General features: G+C 44.8%; 1 protein-coding gene across 1 annotated transcript; it reads right to left on the bottom strand.

Annotated features, from left to right (window-relative positions):
• Positions 1–7905: 7905 nt before the first annotated feature.
• SEC11C (SEC11 homolog C, signal peptidase complex subunit) lies at positions 7906–22845 on the bottom strand. Its single transcript, XM_022584365.2, has 6 exons — positions 22658–22845; positions 15450–15559; positions 13281–13430; positions 10978–11097; positions 8951–9008; positions 7906–8106 (listed from the first exon to the last, which is right to left on the bottom strand). Exons 1-6 carry the CDS (start codon positions 22742–22744, stop codon positions 8053–8055), a joined length of 579 nt encoding a protein of 192 aa, XP_022440073.1. The 5' UTR covers positions 22745–22845; the 3' UTR covers positions 7906–8052.
• Positions 22846–25189: the final 2344 nt, after the last annotated feature.

Here is a 25189-nt window from a genome sequence, read left to right as displayed (position 1 = left end):
AGAACCGGGTCCTACAAAGACCTCAGGGATATTTCAGAATCAGGCAACAGCTCAGCTCAGGTCCTCTTAAAAGGATGTGTCTATGTCTTCCCACCTTCCTCCCCGGACATCAGCTATGAGAAAACAGAAACCTTGTCACCTGTTGTGGCAGCTTTTTCCAGCCTTTTGTTTTTCACATGGGAGAAACTCTGCTTTTAGGCAGAGACCTTGTTTCCATTTCCCTAACATATAGCACTCTCTATCCCTGTGGTCCCTGGGGAACTGTACCCCAGACCAGCACTGTCTACTTATGGCCAAGAGCCCAGCAGGCCAGCACGACTTGTGTTTGGTGCAGAGGTGCTGGTAATGAGAGGAAAGTCTTCAAATCCTGAACAATCAGTGCCACCAAAGTCCAACCCTCTTCCCATTTTGGCAGATTCTCCCCAGGCTCTCAGATCGCATCAGCAGTTCCAAATGGCACTTCATTACGGGTCTTCCCTTCCCGCCAACAAAATATGCCCTTCTTCAATATCACTCTGCTGGAACCCTGATCTTCTCTATGCAAAAGTTAACTAGACTTCCCTAATTCCACTCACACGGCAGCTGTGAAAAATTATACGTAAGGGAAGGAGGAGTCACAAGTGTGATTTCATATTTGTAGCTGTCTCTGGTTCCAAGATGGTGGAAACCGTTCTTAAGGACCAAATCCAAGGTCAGTGAGACAGAATCTCTGATGTCTTCATTGTAATACTCCACAGATATCTGAGTTGCTATTTTGTTGTATTTATCTTTTTATTTTATGTCTATATTTGATTTTAGCTACTGAAACTTGTCATAGCTAACAACATTAGCCTTTGTCCAACACTATGAAATTAAAGGAGTACATTTATTAATGTCCTATTTAGACTTTTTATTTTTTTTCGTTTTGGCTGCATTGGATCTTCGTTGCTGCACGCCGGCTTTCTCTAGTTGCAGAGCAGGGGCTACTCTTTACTGCGGTGCGCGGGCTTCTCATTGCGGTGGCTTCTCTTGTTGCAGAGTACAGGCTCTAGGCGCACGGGCTTCAATAGTTGTAGCTCGCAGGCTCTAGAGCGCAGGCTCAGTAGTTGTGGCACACAGGCTTAGATCTCACGGCATGTGAGATCTTCCCAGACCAGGGCTCAAACCCGTGTCCCCTGCATTGGCAGGTGGGCTCTTAACCACTGAGCCACCAGGGAAGCCCCTATTTAGACATTTTGACAAGGATATTCATTTTTTCTCAAGAAAGCAAGAGCTTTGGTGTTTACTACAAGTCATTTAATAAACCCCTCAGCAAGTGAAAATATATTTAAATTCCACAAAGAGGTCTCACTTTCACATACTGCAGGGACCAGCATTGAATCCTATTAAGTGCTGATCCTTTATTAATTCCCAAGGTCCCACTAAAACCACCAAGGGAACTTTGTATTATCTTTGCCTGTTGCCTGGAGGTCAAGGTTGATTTTCTGTGGATGAGGTCACAGCTCTGTCACCAGGCCCGGAGAGGACACACCTCACCTGGGCTCTAGTCTAGAGCAGCATCACGCCTGCAGCCGCGTCTGAGCCGAATCGATATAGTCTCTTCCTACCCTGAGTAAGGATGCCAGGCCCCCTCATTCCTGGTCCCCTAACTTATGAAGCCACCTAACCCAGTTGGTCCAAACTCCAAAAACTTCCAAGAAAGGGGTGGAGGGAAGTAGCATCCTAGAGCCTTGCTCTTCCAACTGGCAGCATCAGCACCGCCCAGGAGCTTGTTAGAAAAGCAGAGTTTCAGGCCCGACCCCCGCCTCCTGAATCAGAATCTGCATTCCAACAAGACGCCCAGGCGATTCCTATGCAGAGCCAAGGTTTGGGAAGCACTGACTTAGGGACACCTACACAGGTAGGGAACAAAGTGCCCACCTCCCGCCCCCCACCCCGGCCCCCAGTTTCTCCGTTCACTGCCCCAAGTACCCCTCCCAGATGTTGACTGCTGTAGGCAGGGAGGAATTTGGTGAGATTGCTCCAAGGGGGAGGTGGGTGAAGGAGGCTGCTCTCCGGGAAAAGCATTTGCCCCATGGTAAAGGCCAGGTGGGTAAATCAGGTTCCAGACGTTCTGGCAGCTGAGAGGGCTGGGATGTGGGGATCTCCTGCCCTAGAAATCTCCTCCGCAAGAGGAACTCTTGACCGGCTTCGTGGACACCCTGTCCCATGCAGGGTAAGGAAGCTGCTCTCAAGCCAGCGAGGCCCCGGCTGCCCACTGGAGTCACCTGGGAGCTTTAAAACTGCAGCATCGGGTCCCACCTGCAAGGACTCTCTTTCAAACGGTGTGGGACAGGACCTGGAAACCCTGATTCTTCAAAGTGCCCATGTGGTTCTAATGGGTGGCCAGGACCGAAAACCACTGAGGAAGGCAAACTCGGAAAAATTAATATAGAAACTCAAGTTAGAAATGCAAAAGCCTGGGCCTACTCTAGCTGCTTCATTTGCACTGCTGGCCTCTCCTTCCTCCTCTTCCTAACTCCCCACTTGGCAAAAACTGGAAATAGTGACGGAAGGAAGGAGAATGTGGCTCCGAAGTGCAGCGGAGGCTCCAAGCGCTTAGGTCCTGGTGGCAGACATCCTGTCACATCTGTCGTGGCCACAGGGCCTGGGTTCAAGTGAGAGGCCTTTCTGATGGGAAAACCAAGCAGGGCCCTGGAGGGGACCTGGCGCGGCTCCTGCGGACCCAGGGCGCCCAGCTTAGAGCAGGGAAGAACTATAGCAGCTGTGTGGCACTCCACTCCCACACCGATTCTCCTGGATCTTTCTATCTTCGGCTATTTGTTTTTTAAGTTTCCTCTTAAAGCCCTTAACCTCCCTTTTACATTTTAGCTGTCACAGTCCCACTGGGATTCCCATTTTGTAAGTTCGTATCACTTGCCTGAGTGATACAAACTCGTTATTTTGATTTTTTTTATTTAACCAATTTCAGACCGAAATTTTAAACTAGCTAATCCATCAAAAGCCACTTACCTGCACACATGTGGGCGTGTGTGTGGCAGCAGGGTGGGTTGGTGGCAGGCGTTTTGCATAAATCCGTTTTCAGCAGGTCGTGGTTATGAGCAGCTGTGCAAGGGCTGCATCAGCTCAGACATAATCCCTGCCATGTAACCAAAGCAAAAGCGTGATTCCAGAGACTTGGGGAACTCCCACTCCTCCAAACCTCTGATTTTTCTATCTCAGCTACTCGGGCATCCGTAATGACCCCACATGTAAGGCCTTGAGCTTTTTCACAAATTCATGACTAAAATGTAAATACTCCTGAGAGGTAGACAATAAGCCCCTATTAGTTACTACTGTTTGCATATTCGTTTAGGAGCTATGTCCTCAAGGCATGAGATCCCAGAGAGGCCACCTGGGGCCCCAGAACACCTGAGAGAACCAAAGAACGTTGAGTGGAGTAGACAGGGTGTCCAGAGGATTTTCTTTTCTGTTTTGCGGTGTTGCTTGTTTTACATTCTGTAAAAGGCAAAACTATGGAGACAGGACCAAGATCAGTTGTTGCTAGAGGTGCGGGGAGGGATGGATGAATAGGCGGAAGGTTTTTAGGGCAGTAAAACTATTCTGTATGACACCAAAATGGTGAATACATGTCATGACACATTTGTCAACACTCATAAGATGTACAACTCCAAGAGTGAGCCCTGTAGAGACACAGATGTGGAGAACAAACGTATGGACACCAAAGGGGGAAAGTGGAGGGCGGGAGGTGGTGGTGGGATGAATTGGGAGATTGGGATTGACATGTATACACTAATATGTATAAAATGGATAACTAATAAGAACCTGCTGTATAAAAAAATAAATTAAATAAAATTCAAAAAACCCCCAAAACAGTGAGCCCTGATGTAAACTATGGAATTTGGGTGATAGCTTCGTGTAATGTAGGTTCATAAATGTAACAAATATACTACCATGCTGGCTTTGATAGTAGGGGCTTTGATAGTAGGGGAGGTTGTGCGTTTGTGGGGCAGGGAGGAACATCTAGTACTTTCTATTCAATTTTGCTGTGGACCTAAAACTGCTCTAAATTGTTCCAAAAAATTCCTGCCATATGGCAAAAGCTAAACACCTGTAGGGAGACGATTACACCTGACAAGAGGCATGTAGTGGATAGTGTTTGGGTGAGGACTGAAGGGGAAGAAGCCCAGAGAAAACTCTACAACAGAAGCCTTCGCCACCAAGATCACGTGGCAAAGGGCCTTCCCCTCTCCTACATCTTCCTGAAGCTTCATGTGGCTAAAAGCAAAGGCTCTGGGGGCAAATGTCCCTGTCATTGATATATCTGCAACAATGCAGGGAAGCAGATTTAAAATCCAGAGAAAACGTAGGTAGAATTCACGGCCAAAAATGATAGGGAAGAATGTTCACGAGGATTTGGGAGCTTAAAAAATCATTCTAAGTGGTCAAACTCCAGTGATCTTGAGGAAGAAAGCGTAAAGCCCTGTTTGATGAAAACCAAGCATCTAACAAATCCTTCACCCACCTGGACACTCATTCTGGACATAAGGAAACTGAGTCTCATCAGTTACAAGCTACGTATCTAGTAGGTGGAGGCAAGGCTTAAACCACGGTGACTCCAGAGCCTCTTTCCACTGCACACCCCCCCCCCCCCGCCTCTCACTGGAAACTAAGGGAACTGCCGAGCCCACAGAGTGGGGATGGATGGATCTCCGCCTGGATTTTCAGGATGAGACTAAGAAGACCGACCCGTGCGCTGGGCCAAAGGCTACTTAGTAAGACGAGGTACTGAAGCAGAAACCAGGAGACCGTTAATCAAGATGGCTAGCATCAGTTGGGTGTGGGAAATGGAGGGGAGAGGGTAGCACATAGAAACGGTGCGTGTCTGGCTTTTTCCTACCATGCAATCTGCAAATGACTTCATGAAGACGAAATGGAAGATGTGAACAATCAAGCACCCTCATCACATTTGCTCCTGACTAATCTGTGCGGACGTTTCTCAGTGGTCTTCAACCCTGGCCGCATGAGTCACCTGGGCAGTTTTCAATAGAGCAGACGCCAGGCTTGCTTCTTTATTTAAAGGTTCTTCTACCTGGCTTACTTAAAAGTCAGACCTCTTCCACTTCGCAAGAATCTTTCATCTGCCCAGGCTTGCTTGCTGGGGACAGTGGCAAAAATTTTATAGAGGAGTTTAGAGCCCACTATCTGGTTGTTTCAGGGTGTGTGTGTGTCTAGCATCTGCATAGGACTGACACATTCATTGTCAAAGGGAAAAAGGCAGGACTGAGACCTGTGGGTTGGGAAATCAGAGGTTCCACCACTAACCTTTTTAAAAAACTGAAGCTTAATTCCACAGTAGAAAATTTCCAGTTTCTGATAGAAACCTAAATCGATCTTAAAATACAGAATAGCAAACACCATTTAGCTTCTGTGTAAGTGTCTTTGTGTATCACTGAGTCCTTTGTGAGCTGAGACATGGGCTGTCTGTCCCTCCACTAGGTGGTGTCTTGAAATCCTTCCACTGTTTTTTGTTTGTTTGTTTGTTTGTTTTTGCGGTACGCGGGCCTCTCACTGTTGTGGCCTCTCCCGTTGCGGAGCACAGGCTCCAGACGCGCAGGCTCAGCGGCCACGGCCCATGGGCCCAGCCGCTCCGCGGCATATGGGATCCTCCCGGACCGGGGCACGAACCCGTGTCCCCTGCATCGGCAGGCAGACTCTCAACCACTGCGCCACCAGGGAAGCCCCTTCCACTGTTTTTTATACTTGGTCTTCTCCCTTCTCGGTGGGTATCCTTGCTTGGCCAGTGTCCACCAGACACCTTCACCTTGAGGTTTCTAAGCTGTCGTGAAATGGAAAAGCAGTTGCTCAACCACGTGAGAAATGTATGTCCCAGAAGCATACAGAAGCTCCCAGCAAGAGGTTCTACTCAGTGAATCCACTGCCACACCGCAGTGCTAGTTTTGTCTGCCCAGATACAGGCCTGGTTCTCGTTCCAGACATCGAGGCTGCAACTGAGACTCCAGATAAAAGAACATCGATCCAGCATTAACTTCCATCATTTCCATTTGATAAAGACCAGTAGCCTCTAAAAGGCCAAAAGAGATCATACTTTTTCTAACAAGCCACAATCAAATGGCACTGGCTGAACTGTGTCTGGGTTCTTACCTGTCTTTGTAAAGTTTATTTCAGAATGTCAGGCATGTTCAAAGGATTACCGAAAAGCTTAGCCACATTACGGAGCTTTTTAACGTTTAGATTAACCAACTACAGAACCCCAGAAAGATGATAAAATAATAAAGTTTTGACCCAACATTTTGAAATTCCACCTTTAGTTCAGGGACGAAAAACCTACTTTTCTTAAAGAGTTTATTAAAGGGCACCAGAGAATAATGTTTTTAGAAAGCATCCTGTACATTTTTCTTTCACTTCACTGATGTCAACAGGGTGAGGTCCATTGTTGTTGCAATAGCCTATTTTAGCAGAGACTAAGGATTAAAGGGCAGGCTGCCTGCCACGGATCACACCTGCTGGTCTTCCCCAAATCACAGCTCAGTCACAAAGTGACTGTACAGGTGTGTGAAGGCACAGGTTATGCCGAAGAGGAAAACACACGTAACCACGGGTGACATGTACTGAGTGCAAACTGCGTACATGGGCAGCATTGGGCTAAGGAATCATCTACTAATTCCTGGGGACACACAGGGAGGTGAGAGCAGTTCTCATCTTCCAGTTGAGGTTGAGGGAAGTTATGCTCAAGGCCCATGGGTGGTTAAGCGACCAGGCAGGATTCTAAATTGTTAGATCAGAATTGAACAAACCTGAAAGAATGAGGTAGATTTCTAAGTTCTGACTGAAAAGGACGTCAACATCGTATTGTTCGGTGAAGAATGTTTTGGCAAAACTGAAGAGAGTATCTGAAAATACCACTGGCCTCCTTTTTATTCCCTTAACACTTTGCAGTGTGGTCCGGGCACCAGCAGCACCAGTGTTCCCTGGGAGTGTTTCTATTTTTTTCTTTTTTCTTTGGCCCTTAGTTCCCCAACCAGGGATTGAACCCTTGCCAAACCCTTGCCCCACCCTTGCCCCCTGTAGTGGAAGCACAGTCTTAACCACTGGACCACCAGGAAAGCCCCCTCCTCTCGTTTCTTTTAACTCTGCTCTACGTCCCCTCCTCAGAGGTCTTCCCTGACCCATGTGAAAAGCACCCTCTATCTGCTTCTTTCCCACAGCAACTGTCCCTCCTGAAATCACACGTCAGTTGATCACCTGTTCCTTCTACTACACTGGAACCCCTATCCAGGCTGGGACTCAGAATCCCTAGCACCTAAGGCAGCAGCTGGGACACGAGGGCCTGAAAGATGGTTTAACGAGGGACTAGTTTATATTCAGGACTGCGTACAGTGCAAAGATAGCGAAACTAAACTGTAACAGTGGAGATCCCTGGGAAATGGAGAGGGAGACTGAGGGCACAAAGGACACAGCCCTTCTACCCTTCTGTGCTTCGTGCAGTTTGTCAAAGGAGTACGCACTGTTGTCATAATTTATCAGACACTTTTCAAATAATTTATCCAACCATCTCAAGATACACCAGGCCACAAGAACAAAGCAGATTACACCTTTCTTTCTAAAAAGGTTTTAGGTTTTATTCGTTTATCAGACTACACTTCAATAAATAAGAAATCATTTTCTTTTAAGGGCCTGTCTGTTTCCCGTGGAAATGCTATGAGAAGAATTTTATTTTTGAAACTCAGGTGTCACAACTATATCACGTTTGGACTATACATTATCCCACTAGCAGGCCAGGTCCACAGACGGCCTGCCTGATTCTTGAAGTGCTGCAGACCCTCAAGCTTGGTTTAGAATGATTACCACGAGAAGCAGAGAGATTGAGCACATTCAAATCAGAGTCCACAAAAGAAAACAATCTTCACTGATGAATCGTTTATTCAAACAAGACAAAAACGTCTCCACATTGTTTCCTTTTATACAGAAAGTGGAACATTGCAAATATATTAGCTTTTCTCTTTTTCAACAGAATTTATTTCTGTCTGGTCCCAGGAATTGCCTTTCATTTTAGGATTCACGTTTTAGTAACACATATGCACCCATTACAGCCAAAAGAGCGTACTGCAAAGAAAACACAGTGGAAAATTACCGTGAGGACTACAAATAAATTTGGTCTATAAATGTATTCAGATAAAGTCTGGCCAATACTGGACTGAGGACAGGATCAAAAGATGACCTCTTCCACATGCTTTGTTCTCAAAATGAGCTGTTCAATAACACATAACAGTTAAAACCCCCAAATATATTGATGGACCAAGGATCACACACCCAACAAACACTGCTAATGTACTACTCATTCATGTGTAGGTTTCCTACTGTGTTTCAAGTGATTAAAAAAAAATATGGGGGCTTCCCTGGTGGCGCAGCGGTTGAGAGTCCGCCTGCCGATGCAGGGGACACGGGTTCGTGCCCCGGTCCAGGAAGATCCCACATGCCGTGGAGCAGCTGGGCCTGTGAGCCACGGCCGCTGAGCCTGCGCATCCGGAGCCTGTGCTCCGCAACGGGAGAGGCCACAACAGTGAGAGGCCCGCGTACCGCAAAAAATATATATATATATACTTATGGATACTATTTTTGTTGAAGTTGGGAGATAAGCATTACTGGGCTTATTGTATGACTTTTTTCGTATGTTTAAAGATTTCCATAATAAAAAGCAAAAAATATATAGGTGCCATTTTAGAACACACTATATAAACATAAAAGGTGGAAGTACTTACTTTCAATAATTAATTTCAATAATTTAAAACTGATAATTTAAATGAGTATATTAATTTGTCATTAACTACAAATACTCTGCAGAAGAATTAGCTAGCAAAACATTCTTAACAGACTGCATCTTTACAGTTGCATGTGTAAAAGCGCCAATATTTTCTTAAAAAGTAAAGACGTACACATAAATTCCTACCTTGAATTTTGGATAGTCGTTCATTATTATGGTGACCATACCAACATATGGTAAAAACCTAAATTGTGGGATAAAAAGCCAGAAGTGTAAAAAGTGTTTGTAATATAATGATAGCAATACTTGAAAACATTATAAATCAGCATAGGAAAAAGTCTTCCTTGGGAACAACACTGATTGGGGCCATAAAACAATATTCACTCCTGTCTCAGAAGGTTTTATTAGTAAAAAGCATTAGCGCTAACAGCCAGGACAACTTTTTAAGAAGGCAAATTAGGATCTAGAGATGCTACTTGTCTTCACTTGCTGCATTTCACCCTAACAGAATGAAAATAATTAGTTGAGCCACTTGTACAACAGAAAGGGCAAATCGAGTTCTTAATTTTTCTTAGTAGAGATGTAAGATTCAGATAGCCTATATATAAACTGCTGTGCGAGAGAGCTTTGAAAGCACTTGAATAATTACTGGATTGGCCAAAAAGTTCGTTCGGGTTTAGATCTTACGGGAGAACCCGAACAAACTTTTTGGCAACCCAATGGTTTGTAACTGAAGGAATCCTCATCGTTTTCGTTGCACAGCACTTTTCAGATGTAACAAGGAAGTCGGTTGGGCAGTGGACACAAATGTGAATCCCGTAATTTATACCCAAACACGATTATGATCCCAGAGAGGATAAGCCAGGATAAACCAGCCAATGATCATGCTGACAAAATTAATGTCAATATGGAATCAGTTTGACCCAAGTGTCAATCATGTCACTGATAGGAAACAAGGTAACACCCCCTTAGTACCCTCCAGTCTGCTTTAAAATCAGTAGCATCAACCTCTCACTTATACACAGCCTCTCACCAGAGTGTCTAGAAATACAGGACTGACCAGCTGCAGGTCTCTGTCATCTCCCTGCAGCTATCCAGGTGGGATTATTGCAATAGAGGAGAAATGGTTAAAAGGTGAGCAGAGAGAGGAAAGGGGTCGAAAGAGGCCTTAAACTACGAGCTGATGAACAAAGCTGCATCTTAGAAAATGGTCACCGGTGTTCTCCAGCCTTACACAGCTGGTAGGATTTCAATAAAAGGAGACATTTCTAGAAAGGGTTAAATATAAAAAGGGTCACCAAGGGATGGGGAGAATCTCCTTTTTTGGTATTTAATAACAGGACAGACTCTCTGCTGTGTCAATCAGAAGCAGAACTCATGGCTGGAACAATTATGCAAAGGTGGGTATTAAAAATTTTATCACAGAACTTTTCTTAGTAGTAAAAACCAGGAGATAATCTAAATGTTGACCAAAAGAGGACTAGTGAAATCAGTTATGATTCTCAGAGGAATACTATGCAGTCGTTTAAAAAGATATAGGTGTAGGGCTTCCCTGGTGGCACAGTGGTTGAGAGTCTGCCTGCCGAGGCAGGGGACACGGGTTCGTGCCCCGGTCCGGGAAGATCCCACGTGCCGCGGAGCGGCTGGACCCGTGAGCCATGGCCGCTGAGCCTGTGCGTCCGGAGCCTGTGCTCCACAACAGGAGAGGCCACAACAGTGAGAGGCCCGCGTACCGCCAAAAAAAAAAAAAAAAAAAGATATAGGTGTAGATTTGACACAGAAAGCTATTTGCAACTTTCTGTTGGGTGAAAAAATAAAACTCTTCTATGTAAAATTATATATGCATACACACATCTATATAGGTACAAGGAATACCTAGAATATTCATCACAGTGTTACACAGTAGTTATTTCTGAAAGGATTTCTTATAATTGTTATTTAAAATCTATAAATAATCTCTAGGTGAGGATTTATTTCAAACATAGAATTAAACCCATGATATAGATAGCATACTTGCATTCAGCTTTAGATTTCAGGTCCTTAGGAAGTTCTGAATTTTGTTTAGTCTTTACAGTACAAAGTATAACTGCTTACAACTCTCCTGACGTATAATCTTTGTAATGTATAATTCTATTAACCTTGGTTTCTTTGTTTCTAAATATTTTTCTGGTTTCTGAATCTTCTGTATAACTTAAAAGTTAATCCTCACTCACCCTCTGGCTCTCCCCACCACATCCTTCTTTTCGAGCCAGTTCTGGCCTTCTTTGTACAAGCCTCTATCGTCAACTTCATTATTATCTCCTTTAGTCAGAAATTTGATGTCTCCATTATCTCTGGAAAGCAAAACAATATCCTTTCAAAAATTATTTTCAGCACAGCATCGTTAGAAAAGTATCAGCTTGGCCAACACTTCACAGGCAGATATGGGCATTGAGAAAAGCAGTCAAAGATAACTTGATCTTTCTTGGTCTAAGATGCTTGCTGGCAGACAACCATTCAACTAAAGCACAAATCTAATGACAATTTTGTAGACTTAAATTCTAAAACACTTAAGTTACCCTGATAACCAAAAAGCATGGCGAAGCACAAGGGCACCAGGAAGGCAATGCTTAGCTCCAGCATCTGTTTCCATCCATTCTTCATCCCCACGGACCAACTGGTTAACACAGATTATATTCCTCTTCACTCGACACATGAACTTGGTCCCAGATTACACAGATTTGAGCACAAGGTAATTCAAACACAAATGTGCTCTTAGCTCTCCTCAAGCTTATTTTTCCTTACCAAATGTGGGATGTGTTATAAGGAAATAATGCCTTATTTCCTTCACCACTGAGCAAAGTGGATTACAATCCAGTTTGCAAACAAACAGGAATTACAAACAGCATAAAACCACTGTGTTAAAGAGACAGGGGGGATTCATTTTAAACATTGTAAAGTGGTGCTTACACAGCCTTGATACTAGAAACACAATATTATAGCCTTATAGAGCTATAAAGAGGGTCTTTTTTCAATAAGACAAATGAGAAAATGCACTAAATAATTTGATAAAATATTAAAAGCCCACAAAGATTTGAAACCACGCCCAAAAGAGCGAGCAGATTTGCAGCCATGGTTATAAAATAAATTAAGAGTAGAAAAACACGGGCCATCTCTCACAATTCACGAAAATTACAGCAAAGCATCATTATTTCCTTAACTTTGAACAATTTCTCATCTTTGTTTTTTTATTTTAATAATATATTTTATTTAACTCAATATATCAAAAGTATTCCTTCAACATATAATCAATCTAAAATTATTATTGAGATATTCTCTGTCTTTTTTTGGTACTAAGTCTTTGAAACCTTGTGTATATTTCACACTAGTTACATTTCAAGTGCTCAGTAACCATATATTGCTGGTGGCAAACTCATTGGCTAGTGCAGCTCTACAGGAAATGCACAATTTCCCATCTTTGGACATTGTTATAAAATCAGGTGAGAGTTCTGTCGCATCATGACTGAGCATATTTCTTCATCAGTAAGTTAACAAGTACTACTAACAAGGTAATGTTAGTGCAATACCAGTGCAACACAAACTGAAACATCATTCTAATGTTTAGAGTAAAATGAAGTGAATATTTTTAGTATCAAACATCTTTGGGGAATACCTGGAAGCAGCGAATGGAATGAGAATCTCATACCAGAAATGTACAAATAGTTAGACACACAGACACAAACACAAACACACACACACACAGAGGATGAGCAATGCTCCATTATTTAAAAAATACAAATATATATACCTAACTTTAATCCCATAACTCATGCAGGTAAAATGCTATACTAAGCTGCATAAAGGTAAATGAATAACCACATACGTAACGTTTTCACTAATCACGTGACTGTACTCTCTCATGGAAACTTAATACGTTTGAGCTAGAAGTCATTGTTTCTGGTTCCCAAGAAGTGTTTTAATAAGTCGTCACTGGCATTTAAGGAAAAGGCAAAGCCATTTGTGGTGGGGAGAATTAACGCAGGATATGCAATGATCAAATCATGGGAAGAGATGGGGAAAGGAATTTTTATTCATCCAGGGCTAATATTACTGCTGAGAATGCCAGTTTGTCCAAAGTGACACTGAGAAACAGGTAGCTTTCTGCATTTCAGAAGATAATTCTCTTACGAAAATTATCCTCAATTACCATGAGATTTGATTTTCTTTGAGACTCCTTCAAATAACTAATATTCTGCAAGAATACATTCCAGCGTACATTGTGCAGCAATTCAAGTTTTTCAAGTGCTTTAGTAAACATCAGTTCATTTCATTCACATAATCACCCTGTGAGTTACTGTGGGTAAAGTATTATTCTCATCTTACAGACTCAGTTAAGTGGCAGGTTCAAAGTCACCCAATTACTAAATGGCAAAACTAGGAACATAATCCAGTGTTTCTGCTACTTTCTAATCAACCATTCAAACTGTCCACAGTTGTGTCTACAAAACAAAACCAAAGAGAAGTAAAGCCTCTTTACTTTTCATGAACTTTGATTACTCTGTGAACTATTGGAATGTCTCGGCCTTCGACTTTAAAAACAACGATTTCACCAGCTCTAATCGGGTCTTCTCGGAAATTTGTTAGGAACAGAAGGTCGCCCCTGTGAAAGGCTGGCTCCATGCTGCCACTGGAAAGAAACACAAAGTCACATCAGAATTATGTTCACACCAGGTGAATATTTCAACCCATAAAGAATACAACAAACATACCACTTAGAATATCCGTTTTCATCAACAGTCAAGCAGGTCTCTGATATAAAACAAACCACAGCAATTTCCTTCTGACGGCTCAAGGTGATAATGGTGAGAAAGGGAACGATTTCTTCTTGGATTTGAGTATGAAAAGGGCACTAGTGGGTCACTCTGCAGTTTGTATTAGGTAGAAAAAGAACTAAGAAAAATGTGGACTCTTTGAAGTAAAAGCCAATGATGGCTAAAATGCTTAGGATAATTTCTTCATCTACTGCTTCATCTTTACTCCTTTGACAAAATTCCTGAAGACACGCAGTGGGAAGAAGTTTCTAGAAACCATCTCAGGCTGTGATAACAAGGACAGCAGTTAAAAAAAAAACTCCCTGAACAAGGCAGGATGAGTACACTGAAGTTTGGCAGCAAGAGTCACTATCGTGCCCCATTAGGAAGGCAGTCCTTTGAAATGTTTCACTAATGACAACTTACACTTGCTTTCCTCAAGGGCCAGGTATTCCCCCAAGGTCAGTGTTCCCCAAGGTCACACATCCCTCGTGATGTCAACAGTTTATGCTGACAAACCAAATTGCTTTAGAATTGTAAAGGATGCTTTAAAAAAAAAAAAAGTCCCCATGTACTGCAATTTCACAATAATCTCTGCACGCAAGTGTGTCTGTGTGATTGAAGAAGGGCTGGAACACCTCGGACCGAGTTCTGGCTCTGCCGAAAGTAACTGTGAGATGCGGGCGACTTGGCCTTGTTGGACCTCAGCTTCCATATTTGTTGGGCCCATCTCAATTTGAGGGGCTTAACTTTTTCTTTTTTTCAAAAGTCTTAAAATCCTTCCTTCAAATGAAATCTTACCAGGTAAAATATAGTCACATAAAGTACATAAAAGTGGAGCTGTCACAACCGAAGCAAGGCTAAGGTGTCTATAGTCCGTGAGCTTGGTCACCTTTTCCCTCCTAACCCATCCACCTGGACCCTAGGGCACCCCTGGAGCACAGTGTAAACACCAGTGAACTAGAGGCCCCCTCAGCTCTGTGTGTGAACCATGCCATCCCAGGCTCCTAAGTTTATGAAAATGCTGCATCTCTAGAAGCAGGCCCCTTGGCCAGCCACAGAAGGGTGGCCTGGTGAAGCCCAGGCCAGAGCTGTTGCCCCATCACGTGACAGCGGGGCCCAGAGGAGGGAAAGGGCACTGGCTTGGGGGCCAAGAAGCCTGCGTGCTGGTTCTCCTGCTCTGGCCAGCGGTGACCCTGCCCGCGTCACTGCTCCAGCCCGCTGCTCCCCCTGTGGAACAACAGGGCTCCACTCCCCCTGCAGGGAGACTCAGCGATCTAAGGCACCGTGAGCAGAACATCTCCAAGCACCTAAGGGCTCACAAACACGCTATTTAATTTCAAGTTGATTGTTAAGTTTTTCCCCTTGGATGACTTCATGGCTCTGGGAAGTTAAAGTATAAACTGTTCTAAGATGAATACGCTGTGCTTTCTAAGAGTAAAAGTCTTGAGAGTCTTGAGAAGAGAGGCGTCAGCTACCACAGCGCTGCTGAAGAAACCTAAGCAAACACCAGACACCATGCTGGGCACAGACTCCCTGCCCACGTGGGACAAAGAGAACCAAGTAAGAGCTTTAAATTAGTTATGTTTAAAAATCAATGTGTACACAAATAATGCATTATTACTATCTTATTAAAATGTCATTTAACATGGATTAAAACATTAAAACATGAAAGTGAATCACACTGCACTGGACCACAAGCATCAACATGATGAAAGGCCTCAACTGTCTATTGAAAAAGATTTTTCAACAAAAGCCAAAAAAAAAAAGAAACCTTCTCAAAACAGATATCAAGAAAGAAAACTCTAAAACTTTATCCAATTAAAACACCGAGTTTGGGTTGTCCATGCTGCTCCTGGGTCCTGGGCAGCAGTAGGACGGCTGGCAGGACCCACCTCAGCACCACAACGATGGGACTCTCGCTGCCAGTGAGGACGATCAGGCCTTTCCAGATCATGAGCGCAGAAGACACAATCATGGCGAAGTTTAAGACCTGGTAATAGAGCTGGAATGAAAAAGGCCAAACCAAAAGTAAGAACCGGTGACAGAATATTCACTAACCCGAAGCTTGTTTTAAAAAAAAAAAAAAAGCTGTTATTTTAGGACATGAAACTAGTTCACACAAGCTACAAAATTAGGTAGAATTTCAACTTCTGACCATGGAATGCCCATGTATCTTCTCTCCTTCCATGAGAGAAAAGGAAAAAAATTAAAAACCAGAGTAATCTGTGGGACCTGCTTTGTTAAGGCCTCTGTACGACTCTTCTTACCTCTCCAGAATCCCCCAGAACCTTCAACCCTGAGGGGACCCACCACTCAGGTTCTATGGCTTGGCCTCCCGCTCTAGTGCAGAGGGCGGAGGTCTAACCTGAGAGCCCCGACATGCCCACAGCTCACCCAGAACTCCTCAGTCCCACGGCCAGAAGGGTCCCAAATGAGGGTGCAGAATCCTAGTCTTACAGCGCTCTGTCCTACACAAGGTTATTCTGCATCGGAAATTACAATTCAAAAGTGAACAGAAACTGTAAACACCTAGATGTTTAGGGTTTTCATAAATGTTTTAAATGAGCATCAAACATTTGGTTAAGAACACGGCAGGAAGGCCACCCGAGTCCGCATCTAGTTCTAAGCCGCCCTCGCTCCACCGGAGACCACGGAGGGCCCACAGGGCTGCCCGCCCTCACTGTGCCCCAGGACAGCTCCGACTGTGGCACCTGCCTCGGCCTGCCTCCTGCACTTGCTCTGGGTGATCTGAAGAGCGTGGATGGCCCACCCAACACTCTGGTGTCTCAATTCCTGGGCCTCCTCGCCTCCAATGACCCTCTCCCTCCACCTGAACCGTCCACTCTCAGCAGCATACCTGGCCCTGAAACTACTCAATCCCCCACCACGTCTCTAGCTCAAGTAGCCCCTCCACCCAGGCAGGTGAGCCTGCTCTTCTGGCCTGTGTGTTCACCTACACGGCCGGACTCTGGCCTCCACCACCCACTTCCGTCTCTCCACCCTCGGCATGCAGCGTGCAGCCCCCATGAGGCCTGGCAGCCGCCTTACTCCAAGACCTTCTGTCTACCCCTCCAGAGAAGAAGCTTCCAGACCTCCACCCGCGAGGGGAAACCTCTGAGTAGAGTCGGAGAGGACAGCTTGGGCTCTAACTGCTTCTCAGCATTTCCGCCCATCTCATTCATTTTAGCCCCACCTCCCCTTCACCCCTCCCACGCATTCTGGAGACACCTGGAACTGCCAGTCCTTGAGTCCTGGAGGCGCCTGCAGCGTAAGCAGTGGAGACGTATCCCTCCAGGTCCCCCCCGCGTCCCCCCACTGCTGCTTCCAGCTGTCAGCTGCCACTCTTCTGTTTTCCAGCTTCTAGTATTTGATTGCTCTTGTTTCCCTTTCTGGGCTTCCTATCTTGGAGTAACTGATGACTTTTTAAAATCCCTTTACTACATATAGTTTTAGTGGTGTTTCAGAGCAAGTGAGTTTAGGTAGGTTAGATCCCATCTTAACTACCTGCCAGCTTTCCAGAATATCCTCTGGAAGTGAGTTAGGAGCTAGGACTCAGATCACATGGCTCTGGACAGTACTGTTTTCCTCAAATATCCATTTTAACTGAGACAGAATGCAGGGTTATGGACTCTTCTTGAGGATCGAATACAGTTTAAAATACAGTGTTAAGCACAGTTTAAATATAGTTTTAAATAGTCTTAAAAATGCACAAGGCCTGGAGAAATGGGGGCTGAAGACACTCAGGCCCAGGAGTCATGTGGCAGGTGGATTTACACGGTTCTGACTTCTGAAAGTGTAGACCAGCCTTTACAGCAGCTGTTCTCAAACTTCAGTGTGCACTAGCATCCCCACGTGGGGCCTGAGAATTTGCATTTCAAACAAGTTCCCAGGTGGTCCTGAAGCTGCTGGTCCAGGGACCACAGTTTGAGAACTGCTGTTCTCTACCATTGGTTCTCAACCTTGGCTGCACGTTAGAATCACCTGCGGAGCCTTTGGAACACTGTATATCTGGTCTCCATCCAAGACCGATGGAACCAATGGGAGGGGAGGGGTGCTGGCATCCCTGTTTCTCAAACGGCTCGCAGGTGGTCCTGATGCACAGAGGCAGGACCACTGTTCTATACCTTCTCCCTCCCCCGGGCTTCAGTCTCTCCCACCTCCAGTCCTCCTTCCACCTCACATCCTCCGTAAGGCTTCTACACTCTCTCTTCACAGCCAAACCTCAGGAACTTCTACCCCAGGCTTCTCCCCTTCCTCTCCATCTACAGTCACCCCTCAGCCTACACACCCAGTCACATGCTCACTAAACCCAACGGACAACTGTCAGTCCTCACCTTGCTGACCTTTTGGCAGCTGTCAACACAGATGATCACTTCTACAAGCTCTCCGCCCCTGGCTTCCTGGATGGCACACTGTCCACCCTCCGACCACTTTCTTTCTAATCTTCCTGCCAGTTCCTCCTCCTCTAACTGGACCTTCAAATGCCGGCACTAGCACCATCATGCTAACTGCTCCCAATACTGAGATTTCCAACTGCCTCCCTGACAGTCTCACTCGGATGTCTGTAAAGGCAGCTCCAACCAACACGGTCAAAACTGAACTTATCTTCTGCAAAAACGCTTCAGTGCTCGTGATCTCATCTCAATACATGGCATTCCCATCCACCCAGCTGTCTGCAGTCACCCCCCACCCATTCGTTCTGTCCTCTCTATCTTCTAAATATGTCTGGCATTTGTTCAGTTCCTTCTATTCCCATTGCCACCACGCTCATCTAAGTCACCAGCACAGCCCGTCGGACACTGCGAGAGCCTCCTAACCAGGCTCCCGATGTCCACGCGTGCATCTTCCGACGCGTGCTCCACGCTACACTCAGCACTGGTTTTCAAATGCACCTCTGGTCATCGGGTCATCTCTATGCCCTGCATAAGGCTCTTTGATTGCATCCCACACTCCATGCGTGAATATGATCTCTAAGTCCCTGTCTGATATATGGCTTCTCCTCTCCAGTGTCAGCTAGTAAAGCTCACTGCACTCCAGCTCCACTGGCGGGCTCTGTCAGTGATTCAGAAAGCACACGCTCCTTTCCACTCCAGGACCTTCACCGCCTACTGTCGCGGCCCAGGAGGCTCTCCTTAGCACACCTAACACTCACTCACCTTTAAGTCCTACTTTAAACATCAGTTCCCAAGGGAAGCCCTCCCTGACCTATTAGACCAGGAGTCAGCAAACTTTTTCTGTAAAGGCCCAGGTAATACATATTTTAGGTTTATGGGCCTTATCATCTCTGTTGAAATGACTCAACTCTACCATTGTAGTGGGAAGGCAGCTACAGACAATACGTAAAAGAATGAACATGGCCGAATTCCAATAAAACTTTATTTATAAAAACGGGCAGTGGGCTGGAGTTTGCCAACCTCTGCTATAGACCAGCCTGTGTCCTCCTGCTATATATTCTCACTGCATCCTGTATTTCTTTATACCATCCATCACCTTGATAATTATGCATATAATTATTTAATGCATCTTTCACACTAAACTGTAAGTTCCACAAAGGCAAGGATCATTTCAGCCTTGTTCACAGCTGTGTCCCCAGTGTTCAACACAGGCCTGGGAAAAAGTAAGTATTCAGTTTGTTGAATAAATAGTGAGAAATACACGGTGGGCACATATAAACTAGTAGTAAGAAAAACACTAAAATCGCAACAACAAAAAAGAAGTACAAGCTTAAAACTATTAATATTCCAAAGAAGAAACACAAGTGGCGAATAAACACAAAGTGTTTAAACCAAATCCTGCCTCCCCCTTGCCCCTTTTCGGCCTAGTAAATGTAAAGGTGTGTGTGTGTGTGTGTGTGTGTGTGTGTGTGTGTGTGTGTGTGTGTGTGTTTTAATGCTAATACTCAGAGCGTGGCAAGCATATATTCAAGTGGTGGGGATGCTAGTTGATATAACCATTCTGAAAGCAATTTAGTGTCAAGCATTAGTATCAAGAGGTTGCTCTTGGCCCAGTAACCCTACTTCTAGGAATTCAGTTTAAACCTAAAGGCAGATAGGGAATTATGGCCCAAAGATACTTATCACAGTCTTATTTTTAAAGGGAAAGGGAAATAAATGAGCAACAACAGAGAAATGACTGAGTAAATAACGGCAAATTACTGCACTATTGGAAACAATGAATAAAGAACTTTAATGGCAGGACCAAACACTCAAGACATATTGAGTGAAAAATGTAGGCTGCAGTAGGATCTCCACAAACTGTTTAACAGTTTATAAAGCAAACACAAGGAGATCCCCCAAGATGCTAAGAGTCTATCTTAGCATGGTGGAATTATGAATGATGGGACTGTCTTATTTAAACTACTTTAAAGTACTCTCTATTCTTTAAAATTCCTATGATGAGCATAGATTAATTTCAAAATCTGGGAGGGGGTAGGGAAGTATTTAAAGGAAGAGCAATTTGACAAGATAGAGGCCGTTAAAATAAACATTTTGAAGAGTGTGACAAAACATGAAAACATTCTGATATGATAGGAAGGAAAGAAAAGCAAAGCTCAAAACTGTCTCTTGCTAAAATTACAACTGTGTGCAAGTATGTAATTTGAGGTAATCGTGAAGGTTACAAAAGTGGGGACAAAAGGTGCATTAAAATAACTTATTTCGATGTAATAAATGAAAATAGGATAATAAATGTAATTCAAAATTAAAGTTACATACCATTTTTTTTAACTCCTTGGCTTAAGTGTCAATAGCAAATTATCAAATTAAATTAAATTCCCAGGAGAGCAAAAAAGGAAACTGGAGTGCTAAACGGACATTGTTCAAGTGTTGGGCTATAATATGTTAAACGGTTGCTTAAGGTAAAATCAGCCTTGCTAGCCACATCAGCCTGAAGCAGAAGTTGTTCACTGGCGTTCACGTTCAAAAACTTCGCCACCTGCTCTGCTTGACCTAAAGGATTTAGTAAAGAACTGTTGTTCCATTATGATCTGCAGCTCTGATTAGGAAAGCCCCAAGGCATGGTTTTCTGTAGAGACTGCCATCTTTATACACGTTTTCAAACCATCGGGCTCCACCCTGAGAAAAGAAAATTATACAATATTGCCACTTATCTAATAAAGACCACGTACTGAGAATATATTTTCCAGTATGATTTTCTATGCTTGAAAAATTCATTGAGAGGAAATAAAATCAATTCCTAAAAAAAAAAACTTCTCTGAGCAAGACATTTGCTCAAGAGATAGCCAATTATATAGAAACCTAACAATCAAGCTAACTGCAAAACCACACATCACCCTTCCAGCACCCTATCTTTAAGGGACCTAGTATCTAAGTCTAGGACTGAAATCCTGGAATCTAGAAAATGTAATTTTGATGGAACTACTGACAAGCTGATTGGAAACATACACCCCACATTTCACTGGTGCCTTTTCTTATTGTTCATCTTTGCCTACCAACTCTGTATGCTTGGCACTTAATCATCCCAGCAGAGTTTAGAAGCAAGCTCACAGTCTTTGTCAAGCAAAGATAAAATAGCCAATGTCTACGGGTTTTAAACAAACGTTTCAGACCAGATATTGTGGCTGACAGAGCAGCAGAAATGCCAGTGGCTGTTTTTCTTCCTCTCTTTCTCACTGCAGAAACAAAGAGTCCTTGTTTTTGCATGTGGCTCTTTCCTTAATTAACTGTAAGCAAGGGCAGCAGAAAAAGGAGGCCCCTCTTCCAAGACTGGTGGAGCGAGCATGCCTGACAAGGTGTCACAGGATGCTATTGTGGAGGGAAAAAGAAAAAAGCAAAAGGACAAAGCTTTAAAAAAAAAAAAAAGGACAAGGAGGCAGCAGATTTGAGCTTCTGAATTTTAATTAGAAGACTAGCAAAATACAGACAATGCAACCAGCTACTAACGGGCCTTATCACTGAGAGTGGGAATATACAGAGCTTTCAAAAGGCAAACTGGCTTAGCGATTGACAGATTCACCAGAAGGCGTTCACTGATGGTCTGCAGTCGGTAATCGGTACCAATTTTAGAGACATTTTTAAAACCTACCCAATTAAGTCTAGATTTTTTAAGTAAAGCTCTACTTCCTGGAGGATTTTCTTGTAAACCACATCAATGTTCAGGGCATTAGCTGTTGGTTTTTCCAGCTAGTGATAATCTCTGCCACAACTCATCTTAATCACAGAAATTCCCAGGAGCTCAACTGACATGCACACCTAGAAGCAACCAGGTTCTCAACACAGTTCATGAGATTCAAGTCGCCAAATTCCCCCACGCTACTGCACTAGTCTGAAATTCTACTCGGAAAAAAAAGAGAGAGGGGGACGGGGTCGGGCTAAGGGGAGGCATAAAGGAAGTCTTCTTCCGAGGCCCTCTCCCAGAGGGGTGAGAAATCAACTCCAGTCGCCCAAAGACCCCACGCCAGCTGCCTCCGATATTCAAGGTGCTGCCAGACCACGGAATCCAAGAATGAAGTTAGAGAAGACATCTGGAATCCCTTTTGGAACACTGATTCAGTCCACAATGATGGAGCACCACCAGTGAGCTCTCCCGCACGAGGAGTTTTATTTAGTCCCAACGCCTGGCCGGGAAAACACTCCCAGGGATGGGAAGAAACTGCGTCGGGAGGCATTACTGGACAGCTCCCATCGCTAGGAAGTTCTCCCCTTTTGCCTGCTTTTCTGCCACTTCCATCCGCGGGCAGCCTCCTTCAGGACCTCAGGCCTCAGAAACCCCCCCGAGAAATCTGTTCCCTTTTCCACGGGACGGCCCTTCAAATACGTGCAGAAGGCTGTCACTCGCGGTAGAGTCATCTCTCCCCGCTTTCTCAACCACACGACCTCCAAAGGACGGGGTTCCTATTCTCTTCCCCTTCCGGGCCACGCTCCCCTAACTGCGCTTTTGTCTGTGCAAGAAAGTGCCCACACGTGGGTCTGTGCGGATTTGAACCCAGGGCCTCCGAGAGCCCAGGGCGGGATTCTCGGGTCGCCACCGGCCCCAGTCGCGGGGCGCTGTCCTTGCGGGAGCCCCATCCGGGAGCTCCGACTCCCCGCTGTCTCAGCCGGTCGCGGCTTCCGGACGCGCCCCCCACGCGGGACTCCGTTACCTGGCGCTTGTTCATCTTCCTCAGATCCCCAAAGATGTCCAAGCCGGACGCAGGGAGATGCGACCCCACGGCGCCCGCGCGTACCATGCCGGGCTCTCTGGGGGCCGAAGCGGCCCGCGAGCTCCGGGTGTCACAGACAGCTGCGGAGCACCGGCCAGGCCCCCGCCCAACGGCCTTGCCGGCCACGTGACCTGAGACTCGCTCGGGCGTCTGGAAATCGTAGTCCTACGAGTCTTAGCCACCAGTGTACCTGGAAGGAACCAGGAGGAAGAAAACTACCACTCCCAGAATTCCGCGGGCCGAGAGCCTCGTCCAGTGAAGACCCAGGACTCCCAGAGACTGGGGCGACCGGGCTCGGGAGCCTCGTCTGACCCTTGCGAGGGAACCTCGGGGAGCTGGTGATGCTGCATATGGCTCGCCCAGCTCGGGGAAGTGACTACTCAAGAGCAATCGAATTCCCCAAGACTCTGGTCAGGCGCCAAGAGGACACCTAAAGCCCTCGGTATTCACCTAGCCGTGTATCTAGGCCATTGGATGACTGCGACTAGGGAAGGCGGGGCTTCTGCACTGGGGCAGGCTGTGCGGAACTAGGGGAGGAGTCTAAACATGGGCTTGGCGGGTGGGCGGGGCCTGGAAGAGGCGGGAATTTTGAAGCCTCCGAGTTCCGGGCTCTGCAAGAGTAACAGGATTTGAAAGCAAGGAAACAAGAGAATACAATGATGTATCCTCTGATCATAGCTGTGTCGCAACGGATGTTAATTGAATGAAAAAATAGCCAATTAATTTTATGCACGAGGAAACAGAAGCCCAGAAAGGTTAAATGACATGGTCAAGGTAAAGTGGCAGAGTCTGGAATAGAACTCAAATTTTTAAATTTCCAAATACTGGATTATGGTAATCCTGATCCTAGATTATATTTAGTTTATTCACTCACTCATTTATGCATTATTTATTTCATTCATTTATTCGCAAAAATTTTGGAGCATCTACTATGCACCTGGCCCTATTCTAGACACAAGAAACAATGAACATCTAGCAGCGGGAAACATAATAAATAAGTAAATTATACAGTACCTAAGGAGCGGTGGTGCTATGGAAGTAGGAAAAGCAGATAAGAGAGTGGAGAAGCTCTGCGGGAAGGGAGCAGGTGGCAATTTAAAATAACCCACAAGTTGACTTACCAGGAAGCTACTGAAACGTACACTTCGGGACACTTCACTTGCAGAGGCCCCTTCCGAAGCCTTGAAGAAAAATGGTCATATGGTTTTGTAAGAGTTTAAAAAGCAATATATTTGGGACTTCCCTGGTGGTCCAGTGGTTAAGGCTCCACGCTCCTAGTGCAGGGGGCCCGGGTTTGATCCCTGATCTGGGAACTAGGTCCCACATGCTGCAACTAAAGGTCCTGCACATGGCAACGAAGATCCCATGTGCCACAACCAAGACCTGGTGCAGCCAAATAAATAAATAAATATTTTTTTAAATATTAAAAAAGCAAGATATTTGAATTGCTATTGGTTGATTCCCATTTCTTTGCATTCCAACTTCCCCTCCATCATACTTCCCTTCATGCTGGAGGGACAAGGAACATTTTGAGGATCCAGCTAAGGAGAGGTTGAGTTGGAGATGCATTTAGTTTGGGTTTAGTAGATATATTTCTGTGGTTCATGGCTATTTCCTGTCATCCTTTTGTAGGAATGGCTTCTAGGAATACTACCACCCACTGTACCAATTCACCTGACATCGTGGCAGGAAGTTGCACTAGAGGTGGTATCCTGATATGAGGGTCTCCTACAGCACCTGGCCTTGGAAGTATGTGGATAATAGAAAAGAAACAAGGTTTGAGAGGTATGGAGCCAGAAGCTAATCTGCATAAAAATTTTCCAAACATCAGATGTATAATATACAATTGTCATCAGTCAATCAGGAAGATAGGGTGATCATTAAAACCAGCACTAACAGTTGCTGGAACCAAGATGGTAGAAATGAAAGTATTTAGATGTGTTCAGATTCTGGATATATTTTGAAGGTAGAGTCCTCAGGATTTTTTGAAAGAATAGATACAGAGTATGAGAGAAGAAAAGAAGTTAATGCTGACTCCAAGGTTTTTAGCCTGAGGAACTGGAAGGATAGAGTTGCCCTCAACTGAGGCAAGGAAAGCTATAGGCAGAGCAGGTTTGCGGGAGAAGGGTGAGAATTCACATCGCTGTGACCAACAAACGTGGCGCCCAGGTTTTACCCATCCAATATCCTTAGGGCACATCCTTCAGACTTTACCTCCATGCTCCTGCATATGTTGAGCACTGGGTAAGGAGCAAAGCAGAACGACATTGAGTGGAAATCCCCAGGTACCTTCCAACCTTGGACTAGTTGATTAACTTCCATGAACCCTTTTCCTTATCCATAAACTAAAAACTACATTGGTTACAGTCACTTTGGAAGACAGTTTGTTAATTTCTTACATAGTCTTAACTATAAGATCCAGCAATCATGCTCCTTGGTATTTACCCAGAAGAGTTGAAAACCTATGTCCAC

Source organism: Delphinapterus leucas, chromosome 14, assembly GCF_059928025.1.
Source record: "Delphinapterus leucas isolate spDelLeu-1000000601 "Yukka" chromosome 14, BTC_Dleu_Yukka2, whole genome shotgun sequence".
In the NCBI taxonomy this organism is placed as follows: Eukaryota; Metazoa; Chordata; class Mammalia; order Artiodactyla; family Monodontidae; genus Delphinapterus; species Delphinapterus leucas.
Note: the sequence above shows the minus strand (reverse complement) of the source record. Positions and strands in the feature narration are given on the sequence as shown.

Bases quoted from the DNA above. Each gene is read 5' to 3' on its own strand.
- SEC11C (XM_022584365.2), bottom strand. From the start codon at position 22,744: ATGGTACGCGCGGGCGCCGTGGGGTCGCATCTCCCTGCGTCCGGCTTG. The intron at 15,560-22,657 runs GTAACGGAGTCC...TTTTCATTCCAG, and splicing joins GGAAGATGAACAAGCGCCAG to CTCTATTACCAGGTCTTAAA. The intron at 9,009-10,977 runs GTGAGTGAGGAT...CCCACAATTTAG, and splicing joins GTGGTGGGGAGAGCCAGAGG to GTTTTTACCATATGTTGGTA.